This window comes from Lampetra fluviatilis, chromosome 38 (assembly GCF_964198595.1).
Source record: "Lampetra fluviatilis chromosome 38, kcLamFluv1.1, whole genome shotgun sequence".
Lineage (NCBI taxonomy): Eukaryota > Metazoa > Chordata > Hyperoartia > Petromyzontiformes > Petromyzontidae > Lampetra > Lampetra fluviatilis.
This window is the reverse complement of record NC_136312.1, coordinates 2,224,086-2,238,617: the sequence shown is the minus strand read 5'-3', so window position 1 is coordinate 2,238,617 and position 14,532 is coordinate 2,224,086. Positions and strand designations below refer to the sequence as shown.

The window sequence follows — 14,532 nt, the reverse complement described above, 5'->3', positions numbered from 1 at the left end:
CGAACCCGCGACCTCCTGCGTACCAGGCGAGGTAGTTAACATCTAATCAGGGTCGGGATCGAACCCACGACCTCCTGCGTACCAGGCGAGGTTCATATAGAGAAGCTCACCGTGGCTCAGCAGCTGCAGAGCCTTTCACAGGAGTGGTGCCGCCGCTGATGGTGGTGGTGGCCCAGCTGGTGGTGTCGGCCCAGCTGGTGGTGGTGGCCCGGATAGTGGTGGTGGCCCAGTTGATGGGCCGAATGTAGATGATGATGGGAGTGGTGGTGGCGGTGGTGGGGGTGGCCTCGCTGGTGGTGGTGGTGGTGGCCCGGGTGGTGGTGATGGCCAGGATGGTGGTGGTAGTGGCCTGGATGGTGGTGGTGGTGGCCCGGATGGTGGTGGGGGTGGCCTCGCTGGCGATGGGGGTGGCCCTGCTGGTGGTGGGGGTGGCCCTGCTGTTGGTGGGGGTGGCCCGGGTGGTGGTGGTGGTTTGGAACCAGCTGTGAGCCAGCGCCTGCTCAGGCGTCATCCGGAGATTCGGATCCCATCTGTTGGGAGACACACGGGGAGGGAGGGGAGGGGTGAGGGGGGAGACGCACACGTGGTGAGAGGGGCATGGTAAGATGATTTGACAGGGTGGGAGGTGGGGGAAGAGTGGGGAGAGGGGGGGGATGGAGATGGTGGGAGGGAGTGGTGGTGGGTAGTGAGTGGGTGGCAGAGCTGTCAACCCATATGGATTATTCCATATTCTTGTACAGGGAAATTGAGTTTTCAGGTCCGTACGGAGTGCAGCCGTTTCCATTCTGGGTAAAAATAATAATTTGTGTCTATTTGTTTGTGTTTGTCCCTTGTGATGGGACTTTGCGGGATGAACGTTGAGATTTATAAGGGGCACGGAGTGACCAACAATGTCTGAGTTGGGTCTGTAGTAAGTTAGGGCACTGATAAGGTGTTGACAGGTATGGGGTGGTGAGTGGGATGAGTGAGTGGGGGTGAGTGGTGTGGGGATAAGTGGGGATAAGTGGGGGTGAGCGAGAGGTGAGTGTGGTTCGTACTGCAGGCAGCGGCTGACGAAGTCCACCAGCTGAGGGTGGTGGCCATGCAGCGCGCGGTGCAGGGGGAAGCTTCCTGGTGGCCGCTGCTTGGACAGGTTGTTGGGGAGGCCCTCAGAGTCTGCAGAGAGACGCACGCAGAGTCACCAACCACCACGTCGCCCACATACCTGCTCATCGACTTACCTACCCACCTACCTATCCACCTACATACCCACTCACCCACCCATCTACCCATCCACCCACTCACCAAACCACCTACATACTACCAACCAACCTACCTAACCACCCTACACACCCACCCAACCACTCACCTGGCCACTTACCCACCTACCCTCACACCGACCCACTCACCCACATACGCATTTACCCACCTACCCACTCACTCACCCACCCACTCACCCACTCACTCACCTACCTACTCACCTTCCCAACCACTCACTCACCCACCTACTCACTAACCCACCCACTCACCCACCCACTCACCTACCCACCCACCCGCTCACTCACCCACCCACCTATGCTTCCTAACGACTGCTACTGAGAGCCCAAAACACCACCCCACCCCCCACCCCTGAGATAATCAGAGCCCCCCCCCAGGTCCCCCCCCCCCCCACAAAATAACCCTATAAGAGCCTCACTGCCACCCCCACCTAACAAAACGGAATGGGTTACGTCGCTTGCGCCAGCCTGCCCGAGCCCCTCGACTCACCAAAGAAAAGTGTCCTGTTTGGGGCGTCGTCCACCATCTTTTTTGGGGGCATGCCCAGGATCTGCGCATGGTTTTGGACCAAGACAAAAGGAGGAGGGGGGGGGTTACAGCCGGTGTAGCCTCAGCGGGCGCATTAGGGCAAAATGCTGCCTGTCAGCGGTGAGCCGTGGCGGAGGCAGCGCCTGTGGAGGCCGGCACTGTGTACAAAGACAACAATCCCCGCTTCCCCGTATTATCCTCATCTCATTGCTGGGGCAAGTGCTGTTTAATCGCGAGCAGCACCTATGAAGGACGCATTGTGTATAAAGACAACAATCCCCCTCTCTCCTTATTAGCCTCATCTCATTGCTGGGGCAAGTGCTGTTAGCAGCGAGCAGCACCTATGAAGGCCGGAACGCCACACGAGGGGGTGGGTGCCCAGTGCCACGCCCGGCCACCTTTGTCTCCCCCAGTGGAAATGTTTACTACACACTGCTACACCAGGTACAGTAGAACCTCTGGTCACAAACACTTCTGACCACGACTAAATCGGGTTCCGACCAAAAAATTAACACAAATTTTTAATCTGGTAACGAACACATACTCGGGTGGCGATCAAACACGTCCGCGGCCGATTTTCCCTTCCGCGCCATTTTTTTTGTTGAATTACACAAAGCGTAACAGTTATGTATATAACTTTTGTTATATAAAATTCCTAGTAAGATATTAATTTTGTGCAAAATTTCATTCAAGCCGTAATTTAGAGAGTGAAATCGCTGAGTACGTAAATCGCTAACATAAGAACCCATTAATCTCTTCTCGCATCATTCATACGATGATGCGGTGAAGTAAACGTTCATACGATATTACGGTGAATGCTTCCAAAAACAATACTGTACCCAAATATTACTGTTAATTTACTTTCAATAGAAACATGAATTTCTCATGCGAATATTCTCTCTCTCAGAATCGACCGACTGATATAGCAGACGAAACAATAATCTTGTTGAACGATTCTAAACCTTGACGTGGAAATGTTAGTTTTCTCTGTTGTTCAAGGGTTTCTCAGTGTTATTCAATGTTTTTTACATTTAGTTTACTATTACACTGTTAATTCTATGGCATAATTAACTATTTTTGTGCTTAAAAATCTTTAAAAAACAATATTTATATACAGTTCGTAGGAGTTTGGAACGGATTAATCGTATTTACATACAATCCAATGGGGAAATTAGGTTCGAGTCACGACCAAATCGGGTTGCGACCAAAGTTATGGAACGAATTATGGTCGTGACCAGAGGTTCTACTGTACTCGTTTGAGGCTTAGTCGACCTATGAGAGGCTCTGGACCAGTTCAGATATTCCTCTCTGGTGTTTGGGGCCGTGAGAGGGAATCAAACTCTATGAGTATGGGTTTCTGTGGGTCTGTATGGGCCTCTATGAGTATGGGTCTCTGTGGGTCTATATGGTCTCTATGAGTATGGGTCTCTGTGCAGACACACAGAAACCCATAGACACCTGCCCGCCCACCCACCATACCCACCCACTATACCAACCATACCCACCCACCCACCGCCCATACCTCAATGCAGCAGGGCAGGTGTTCTTCGTCGGTCAGTGAATCGAAGAGCACCTTGCCGGTGGCCATTTCGGCCAAGGTACAGCCCAGGCCCCACATGTCCACAGCGCAGGTGACATCGTAGCCCAGCAGCAGCTCCGGGGCCATGTAGGGCAACGTCCCACCCACGTTTTGGGCTGCTGCACCGCAACAACAACAACGACGATGAATATGAAGTAGTCCCTCCGTCAACAGCGACGTGGGGGGAACAGATTTTTTTTTTGTCGGCTAAACGCGTAGTCGGCTTCTGCGACCGATATTTCATGGCGGAGGCGAGTTATTGGGTTGGACCGCGTACTCTGGCTGCCTGCCTGATGATGATGCTCGAATTGTAAATGTCGTAGTGGGTTTACGTCTCCAGCACACCGGTTAGTGCTGTGCAAGTGGTGAATTGGCGCGTCCTGTTTACGTGACGCTGAACCTCGCCGGCCGGCTGCGTTTACATTTGTAAAAAAGGACTCTTAGGCGATGTTGGTCTCCGTCTGTCCTTTATTGGGTTCTTGTCTCGCACCCCGCGATGTCCCCGATCGGACCCGCACCTCTTCCGTCGCGTGCCCCCCCACACGCCGTTCGAGTCCTCCGCTCTCTCTGTAGCCACACCGCTGCCCGTATGCCCCGCACACTCTGCAGCCACCCTGCTGCTCCATGTGACTCCGCACACTCTGCAGCCACTCCGCTGCTCCACGTACACCGCTGGCTGACGGTGCCGTGACTCCGACCACGTGGCAATTCGTGCCACTCCTCCGCAAGTAGCCCGCGTGGCTTCTCCTATCTTCACTCTCTCTCGACTCCCGATCCCCTTCCGGTTCTCATCCTATATCCTCCTCCTCACGTGACCCTTACTCCTCCTCCTCCTCATGTGACCCTGACTCCGCCCCCACTTACCCCGACGACCAGGCTCCACCTCCCCTAATACTCCGGCCCGCGTGAGTGGTGCGGAGGCAGCGCCCACCCTTTCCTTGCTCGCATTACACATTGACGCCATCTAACCCCCCCACCCCCCAAAAAAACTCCACGCATGCACGCAAGGCCACTCACTTTTATGCTTCAGGTAGAAGCTGCACCCGAAGTCGGTGACCCTCACTTTGCCGGTCGCAGTGAGCAGAATGTTGTCCTGGACAAAGGGGAGAGACAGAGAAGGAATTCCACGCTCTAAGGTTATGGCGAGAGTGTCCAGCCAGCAGTGGGTCGATCACGCAAAGTGACTCATTGACACCCACACGGGCAGCCCCCCCCCCCCCCGACTTGCGACACGGGCGACGTGCCTGAGACCCGTTCAAAGTTGTATTTTACTACCAGGGTGTAAGGCCCCGCTGAGCTGCTGTGTAGGTCTTTTATCGGATACGACCCGGCCATCACGTAATGACAGCAGCTCAACCAAGGGGCTGATATTATCGTAAGCATCATCATCAGTATCATCAGCATCATCATCATCAGCATCATCAGCATCATCAGCATCCTCATCATAATTGCGTGGACATGTATAGCAGCAGCCAAACACTCTAGAGACATGTTTCAACAGGCCCATAGAGACCCATACTCATAGAGACCCATACTCATAGAGACCCATACTCAGAGAGACCCATACAGACCCACAGAAACCCATACTCATAGAAACCCACGAAAACAGAGAGACCCATACTCATAGAGATCCACACAGACCCACAGAGACCCATACTCATAGAGACCCATACAGACCCACAGGAACCCATACTCATAGAGACCCACACAGACATAGAGACCCATACTCAGAGACCCATACTCATAGAGACCCACAAAGACCAACAGAGACCCATACTCATAGAGACCCATACAGACCCACAGAGACCCATACTCATAGAGACCCACACAGACATAGAGAGACCCATACTCATAGAGACCCACACAGACTTCGAGAGACCCATACTCATAGAGACCCACACAGACTTTGAGAGACCCATACTCATAGAGACCCACACAGACTTCGAGAGACCCATACTCATAGAGACCCACACAAACATAGAGAGACAGACTAAAACTAAGCTATGTTTTACTTTACTAGGTGTAAGGCCCCACTCTGAGCTACTGTGCAGCTGTTTTGTCGGAAGCTCCCTGGCCATCACAAACGATAGCTCAACGACGTGGGCTGATATCATCATCATCACGTGGAAAGGTTACAGCAGCGGTCAAATACTCTAAACGCGTGGTCATGTTGATTCTGAACGTAGAGGGAAAAACCGGAGGACCTGGAGGAAAATCCACGTGACCACCACGGGGAGCGAGAGAGACACAGACTCCAAATATACAGCAGGCGTCAGGGTCGGGATCGAACCCACGACCCCCTGTATACCAGGCGAGGTAGTTAACATCTCCTAGCCACAGCTGCCTACCGTCAACCTGCTACCTCCATCTGGAAGGAGGAAGTGGCAGAGTCACAGTAGATGGACGGAGCCAGCGCATCGACCCCGCGATCAACGGTGGCCGGCCTGCCTCTGCGGTACGAGTGTTCACCTCGTACCGGATCGTCTTCGCCGGAGGTACCGTGACCCCACCACCACTACCACCACCTCCCTTTCGATGGACGGAGCCAGCGCATCAACCCCGCGATCAACCCCGCGATCAACCGTGGCCGGCCTGCCTCCGCGCCAGCTAACTGAGCGCCCCGATGAGAGGGCGTGACCACCGCGCCCGCTCCGCTCACCGGCTTGATGTCCGCGTGGACGATGCCCCGCCCCTTGGCGTACAACAGGAAGTCGAGGATGGCCCTGGTGTGCTCCCTCAACCGCCTCACGTAGATTCGCCCGATGCTCCCTTTGCTCATGACGTCGTAGAGGCTCTTCCTGGCACGACAACGACGACGACGTTAAAACCCCTTTCCCGTTCCAATGACGTCCGCTCGGCGACCCACGACCCGGACCCCAAACCGACTTGTGCCACTTGGTTAGTTTTGGGGGGAGGGGAGGGGTCATGAAACGCCTCGTCGCTCCGCGGTATTAATCTGCGTCCTCGCCGCGCCGCACTAGCGCCAAGGGAACTGAATATTTTGTGATAATAACTTCATTATGATTTTATTATAATTTCACCATGATTATGTTATTCCATTTTATTATTTCGTTACTATAATTTTATTACTATAATATCACAATTTAATAATAAATGTATTCGATTTATTATTCTTTTATTATCAATATTTCTTAATAAAAAAATTGTATTATAATTTTAATTAGCAATATATTCGTATTATTCCGTCATTTGATTGACATATTATTGTTAATTATAATTTCTTCATTATTATTCACCTATTAATATCGTATTATTTTATAAAATAGCTTATTAATATAGATTTTACTAGCAGGTGTACCCGTTCTTCGCACGGAAATTAAGATTTAAGTTTAGTCCATCACAGATGTGATGTCACCGCTCACTGCCGTGCAATAGATTATATCCATTATTCCCCCCCAAAATACACAAGTCTATTTTTATACTTTTTACATTGTGTACAGTACGGAAGCTACCAACATGCCAAATTTAAAGTTTGTAGCATGTTGGGAAGTATGCTAAACATTTCGAACAGACACACATATCCACACATTTCCATTTTTTATATAAAGATTTCACTGGAAAACCCGAAAAAAAATTGGTGCTTGCAAGAAAGAAAAAATCTGAAACAAATCAATTTCACTAAATCGGATGTTTTTCACTGAAGGAAATTCAACCTTGACCCACTTCTACGGAAGGTTGATTTAGACAACTCGGGAAGGGAATGACGTGGCGAGCTGAAAATCGTCGCTTTCACTTCGAAATCCCAGGCAGCGTCAGCCGTGCAAATTTCATGACGTCAGAGCTCAGCGTTCGAGAGTTTTTGCTGCTTCACAAAAACAGATGTATCTTCTGCTTTGTATTGAAGAGCGAGCTGATATTAGAACATCGAGACAGCCGTGCCGCGCATTTGTGCGGTATACACGGCCTACGCGGTGGGTTGGGGATGCTTGACGTCAGCAGGCACACTGCGTGACGCTGCCGCATGCGGGTGACATCACAGATGTGACGTCACCGCTCACTTGCCGTACAATATATTACATGCATTCTTGCGCCCCCCCAAAACACAAAAGTAACTGTTTAGACGTTTTCCATTGTGTACAGCCTGGAAGCTACCCACGTGCCAAATTTAAAGTTTGTTGCATGTTGGGAAGTATGCTAAACATTTCAAACAGACACACATATCCACAAAATTTCCAATTTATTTCGATGTAGATTCTCATGAAAAAAGATTAATGTGTGATTTATGGGGAGCATTTCCGTGAGTCGCGTCTTCCGCAACCCGGGGGACTTCCTGCGTCTGATTTGTCGCCACGGTGTTCTGCGATTGTCGATAACGCAGCGGTTCGCTGTGCTGAGCTGCTTGACCCGCGAAGGCCACGTGGGCGCGTGCTGCTCGACTTCCCAGAGCTTAGAAGACTCGGTTGCCAAACAAATTGTGATTGTAAAATTGTCAGATTAATTATTGCATGAATTATTTATGAAAATAGTAATTAAATAAGTTACGTATTCGATTAAATTAATCGATTTAAAGAGGCGAGACATCTTTTGATGAATTGTTAACTTTCTTTAAACTCATTAAATAAACTGCAAAAAGAAGTTAATTATGAAAGGTATTTAAAAAAAGCTATTTGAGAACAAATTAGAAAATTAATCCCCCCCCCCCCCACTTTGCGCAAGAGCACTGAAGCCTGATCACCACATCTGTGCCTCTATATAAGGAACGAAACAGGTGGAATTCTCCACAAAATGTGGCTGTCGCCTTATGAATCCAGTTGTAATTACTGGCGAAACATCATACTCAGAGATTGTAAATGTTGTGGCTTGGCTCTCCAACACACCGTTGTGCTGTACCATTATACTACACTATGCACTACTATACACTACTATACACTACACTATACACTACTATACACTACACTTTCTACTACACTATACACTAAACTATACACTACTATACACTACTATACACTACACTTTCTACTACACTATACACTACTATACTCTACACTTTCTGCTACACTATACACTACTATACACTACACTACTACACTTTACACGACACTACACAATAGTGCTGTACTAGTAACGAATTGTCAAGTTCTGTTTGCATGACAACCCTTACTAGTTGGCTATGTTGGGTGGTGGCGGGTTTAACGACACAACATTTATATATTTACTTGATCTAACCCAAAAATACCTTTATTAGAGATGATATTGGTCGCGAAAGCCTTGCATGTGAAACTCAATAAATAAATGTGATGAATCTAGTTGCTTGATCAAATATTAAATAAATATTTATTCCGAAATAAATCAACTATCGAGCGGAGCAATGGACACGCACACGCACGTGGGTGGGTGGGAGGTTCGCGTACTTCAAGAGTTCGACGACGAGGCAATTGTGTCCGCGGAATTGGAACGTGTCCAGGACCCGGATGACTCCGTAGAGCTCATCGCTGGCCTTGCCCTGCAGCTCCTTGGCCACCTCCAGCTCCGTCCTCTGGCGGGCCGCTGTCGAGGAGCTGCGCAGCGGGAGGGGTAAGGCCACGAAATCAACGGTGACTCCGTGGGTGACTCTATGGGTGTCTCTGTGGGTGTCTCTGTGGGGTCTCTATGGGTGTCTCTGTTGCTGTTGATGTCTCTGTGGGTGACTCTGTGGGGGTCTCTGTGGGTGTCTCTGTGGGGGTCTTTGTGGGTGACTCTGTAGATATCTGTGGGTCGGGGTGTCTCTGTGGGTCTCTCAGGGTCTCTAAGGATCTGGGTGTCTCTGTGGGTGTCTCTGTAGGTCTCTAAGTGTCTGGGTGTCTCTGTGGGTGTCTCTGTGGGTCTCTAAGGGTCTGGGTGTCTCTGTGGGTGACTCTGTGGGTTACTCTGCGGGTCTCTGTGGGTCTCTATGGGTCTGGGTGTTTTTGTGGGCCTCTGTGGGTCTCTAAGGGTCTGGGTGTCTCTGTGGGTCTCTAAGGGTCTCTATTAGTCTGGGTGTCTCTAAGGGTCTCTATTAGTCTGGGTGTCTCTTGGATCTCTAAGGGTCTGGGTGTCTCTGTGGGTCTCTAAGGGTCTGGGTGTCTCTGTGGGTGTCTCTGTGGGTCTCTAAGGGTCTGAGTGTCTCTGTGGGTGTCTCTGTGGGTTACTCTGCGGGTCTCTGTGGGTCTATATGGGTATTTTAGTTCATAGTTAGCAATAGTTGTACAGCAGTTATTATTTTGTTAGTTAACTTTAGTTCATAGCAGTAGTCTTACGGCACGTTATTATTTTGTGAGTTTGTAGCAGCAGTTTTACGGCAGTTAGTGCTTCTTTTTAGTTAGTTCATAGTTAGCAGTAAGTTTTATGGCAGTTAGTATTCTGTTACTTTATAGTTAGCAGCAGTTTTATGGCAGTAAGATTTTGTTAGTTTATAGTTAGCAGCAGTTTTACGGCAGTTAGTATTTTGTCAGCGAGTCCATAGTTAGTGGCAGTTTCACGGCGGTGCCTCCAATCATTTGATGATTATTTTTCGAGAGCGCGGGCCACCGCGGAAGGCCCTCCGACTCACCACAAGGGCAGCGACAGCATCTTGACGGCCACGAGCATTTTGGTTTTGTGGTCGAGGCACTGCAGCACCAGGCCCTGGCCTCCCTCGCCGATCATCTTCTGCACCTCATAGCGGTAGTGGAGCTGTTCCTTGCGGACCTAGGAGGCGGAGGCGGAGGCCGGTAGTCAGAGTCGTAGCAATCAGAGCGTCGAACGTTCGGTGGTTGCAGCAGTAGTCGGGGATTCCACGACCGCCATTATCAGCTACGGAGGTTACTTTTTGCTTGGGTGTTAGATCGCGGAAATGTATAAATGTTTCGTTAAACTGCCGAATGCTTGACTTAAAGCTTTCGTGACTGCAGGGATTCGTATTCTTGGATCTTTTGGTAAAGTCCCGTGTGATAGGTTCAAAGAAAAATAAAAAAAAACAGACAACTACGACGTTTCGATCGAAACGCAAGCGGTCAACTTCCTGTTATTTTTATTATTTTATTTGAACCTATCTACGTGACTTTACCGAAAGACCCAAGAATACCGAATGCCGTTAAAACTTGGAGGGGTTGTTCGCCTTTTTGCGTTTATCCATCTAACACTTTGTAGTGAGACACTGGTGGCGACAAACTGGTGGCGAGACACAGGTTGTGAGACACTGGTAGTGAGACACTGGTGGTGAGACACTGGTGGTGAGACTCTGGGTAGTGAGATACTGGTAGTGAGACACTGGTAGTGAGACACTGGATAGTGAGACACAGGTTGTGAGACACTGGGTAGTGAGACACTGGTAGTGAGACACTGGGTAGTGAGACACTGGTGGTGAGACACTGGGTAGTGAGACACAGGTTGTGAGACACTGGGTAGTGAGACACTGGGTGGTGACACACTGGGTAGTGAGACACTGGGTAGTGAGACACTGGGTAGTGAGACGCTGGTAGTGAGACTAGGCCCTAAAGAAGGATGCTCTCTCCGGTGTAGACCAATCAGTTTCAAAGGCAATGCCATACATTATCAGAGCATGTTTTTGTCTGCATGTTCACCACAAGTATGTGTTTTATGTCCAGAAAGGCTACAGGCTATTGCTACGCTGTTAAAGGCCTCACCACTGAGCTGCACTTGTTTCTCAAGAGCGACCTAGCCATCACAAATCATTGCTCAACGAAGTGGGGCCTCATCATTATCACCGTGTGGAAATGTACAGCAGAAGCAGCCAATTGCTCTTAATGTGTGTTGACGCTGTTTCTAAATGTGGAAGGAGAAAAAACGGAGGACCCGGAGAAAAATCCACGCAACCACGGGGAGAGAGATAGAGACGCAAACTCCAAATATACAGCAGGCGTCAGGGTCGATATCGAACCCACGACCTCCTGTATACCAGGTGAAGGAGTAAACATCTCCTGGCCACCACGGCCGACGTCGTGAGTGGATTAGCCAAAGTTTACTACATACGGTGCGAAATAACTTGAACACTTTCACAGAGACCCAGAGACACCCAGACCAATAAAGACCCAAACAGATCCTTAGACACCCACAGAGACCCCCAGAAACCCGTAACACAAAACCCTAACTGACTGTCTGTGTCTGGTGGTGGTGGCAGGTTTAACGATTACACATTGATGCTCATGCCTTCTAACCTGGCAAAAACCTCTGTGGGTGTTTAATGGTGTCTCTTTGGGTGCCTCTGTTGGTCTCAATGGGAGTGGGTCTCTATGGGTGTCTCTGTGGGTCTCTGTGGGTGTCTCTTTGGGTCTCCATGGGTGTCTCTGTGAGCCTCACAGGGATGTAGTTGTTGTTATCGTCGTCGTAGCTGTCGTTGTTGTTGCCGCCCCGGGGTTTGCCGACCTTGTCCACAGTGAAGAACCATACTTGTTTCATGGCCTCCAGCTCCAGCTTTTGGCGATGACTTAGCTGAGGCCCAAAGAGATCCAGGATCGCTGCACACGTGACAACAACAACGACATCTTAGACTCTTAACTATTTCTGTTTTGTTTACATGCCAAGTAAGGCCCCTGCTAGAGCTACATCGTCATCGACGTAATCATCATCACATGGAGACTCATCACTCCACTCAGACCCACAGAAACCCATACTGGTATCGAACCATAGAGACCCACAGAGATCCATAGACCCACAGAGATCCATGCTCATATCGAACCATAACAACCCATAGAGACCCATACTAAAACTAAACAATATATTTTTATTTTGGCAGGTATGGCCCCACCAAAGTGGCTGTGATCTTCATCACGTGGAAATATATAGCGGCAGCCAAATACTGTATACCCATGTAACATGGCTGCCATGACATCCCTCGTGCAACATGGCCACCATGACAACCCACATGCAATATGGCTTCCATGACATCCCCCATGCAACATGGCCATCAGGACATCCCTCATTCAACATGGCCGTAATAAAGTCCCCCATGTAACATGGCTGCAAGTGACATCCCCCATGCAACATGGCCGCAATCAAGTCCCCCTTGCAACATGGCCACAGTGACATCCCTCATGCAATATGGGTGCCGTGACATCCCCCATGCAACATGGTCACAATGACAACCCCCATGCAACATGGCCACCATTACAACCCCCATGCAACATGGCCGCTGTGATATCCCCAATGCAGCATGACCATCATGACTTCCCTCATTAAACATGGCCGCCCTAAAGACCCCCATGCATCATGGCCGCCGTGAAATCCCGCATGTAACATGGCCATAGTGACGTCTCCCATGCAGCATGGCCGTAGTGATGTACCCCATGCAACATTGCTGCTGTGACATCCCCCATGCAAAATGGCCACAATGAAGTCTCCCATGGAACAGGACTGCCATAAAGTCCCCTAAGCAACATGGCCACCGTGAAGTCCCCCATGAAAAATGGCGGTAGTGACTTCCCCCCATTCACCGTGGCCATTTTTGCTCACTGCTGTTCCTCACCTCGAGGCGATTTACTGCGGATAGGGCCGGTGCCGGCTGCGGACAACGCGCTCCACGTGTTGCCAGAGACTGCCTCCCTCCTTCTTGCTCCAGCTTGGCTCGTCTACATGCACATACACACATAAAAACAATATTGGAGTAGGCTCCTCTACACACAAACTTCAAATAAACAGTAGATATCACGGTCGGGGTCGAACCCACGACCTCCTGGAAACCAAGTGAAGTTGTTAATATCTTGCCATTGTGGTGCCACAGAGTAGTGTACAGGCATCACAAACACTCACTACATCTCGCGGAGGATCGTTCCGCGGTTCGGTTCGCAAGTGCGAGTTGTAAGTCGATGTTAAACAAATATATATTTCATGGAAGCTCGTTCGTAGTGTGGGTGGTGTTTGTAAGTGTGGGTGGTGTTCGTAAGTGAGGATGGTGTTCGTAATTGTGGGTGGTGTTCGTAAGTGCGGGTGGTGTTGATGAGTGCTGGTGGTGTTCGTAAGTCGAGCGTAGGGGCCCATGCGTACCTCCATGGTGTTGATACTCAGAGTGGCTTCTCTCACGCAGCAAGGTCTCTGCGTGGAAAGCTGTGGGTGGGTGAGGAGTGTAGATGGTGTAGAGAGTCACAACACGGACTCACATCCTCACCACTTTCCCACATCCCCCAACCAGGAACTCACCATTCTAACCACGAACCCCCATCCTCACCACAAACTCACAACACGGACTCACATCCTCACCATGAACTCACAACTCGGACTCACATCCTCACCACAAACTCACATGGACTCACATCCGCACCACGGACACAACCTCACCAATTCCCCACAACACGGACCTACACACTCACCACGAACCCACAACACGGACCCACACACTCACCACGAACCCACATCATGGACCCACACACTCACCACGAACCCACAACACGGACCCACACACTCACCACGAACCCACAACACGGACCCACACGCTCACCACGGACCCACACACTCACCATGAACCCCCAACATGGACCCACACACTCACCATGAACCCCCAACATGGACCCACACACTCAACGACGGATCCAACACACTCACCACGAACCCACACACTCACCACGAACCCACATCACGGACCCACACACTCAACCACGGACCCACACACTCACCACGACCCCACACACTCACCATGAACCCTCAACATGGACCCACACACTCAACCACGGACCTACACACTCACCACGCACCCACATCCTCACCACGGACCCACACACTCACCACGAACCCACATCACGGACCCACACACTCTCCACGAATCCCCAACATGGACCCACACACTCACCACGGACCCACACAATCACCACGCACCCACATCCTCACCACGGACCCACACACTCACCACGAACCCACAACACGGACCCACACATTTACCACGAACTCACAACACGGACTCACATCCTCACCACGAACTCACAACACGGACTCACATCCTCACCATGGCCTCACATCCTCACCACGGACCCAATCTCGCCAATAACCCACAACACGGATCCACACACTCATCACGAACCCACAACATAGACCCACACACCACGAACCCACAACACGGACCCACACACTCACCATGAACCCACAAAACTCACCTCGTCAAAAGTTTCGCTCGGATGGCTTCAGCAGAAGTTGTTCGAAAGGCGACGATGATGAAGCTGAAGCAGCTGAAGTTTAAGAAGCTGCCGTCTCCTTCACGCCCG

The 14,532-nt window shown here is 50.4% G+C and overlaps 1 protein-coding gene across 1 annotated transcript; it reads right to left on the bottom strand.

Moving 5' to 3' along the window:
• Positions 1–500: 500 nt before the first annotated feature.
• Positions 501–13,330, bottom strand: LOC144945674 (dual specificity tyrosine-phosphorylation-regulated kinase 2-like). Its single transcript, XM_078874241.1, has 11 exons — positions 13,325–13,330; positions 12,807–12,909; positions 11,642–11,799; positions 9,894–10,030; positions 8,737–8,883; positions 6,024–6,162; positions 4,382–4,457; positions 3,308–3,483; positions 1,747–1,807; positions 1,055–1,155; positions 501–530 (listed from the first exon to the last, which is right to left on the bottom strand). Exons 1-11 carry the CDS (start codon positions 13,328–13,330, stop codon positions 501–503), a joined length of 1,134 nt encoding a protein of 377 aa, XP_078730367.1.
• Between the last annotated feature and the right edge of the window lie 1,202 nt (positions 13,331–14,532).

What these genes read in the sequence shown, in the direction of transcription:
- LOC144945674 (XM_078874241.1), bottom strand. An exon ending in ATGCTGTCGCTGCCCTTGTG is followed by an intron (nt 8,884 to 9,893) that starts GTGAGTCGGAGG and finishes CCCGCTGCGCAG; the next exon opens with CTCCTCGACAGCGGCCCGCC. An exon ending in AAACAGGACACTTTTCTTTG is followed by an intron (nt 1,156 to 1,746) that starts GTGAGTCGAGGG and finishes GTCTCTCTGCAG; the next exon opens with ACTCTGAGGGCCTCCCCAAC.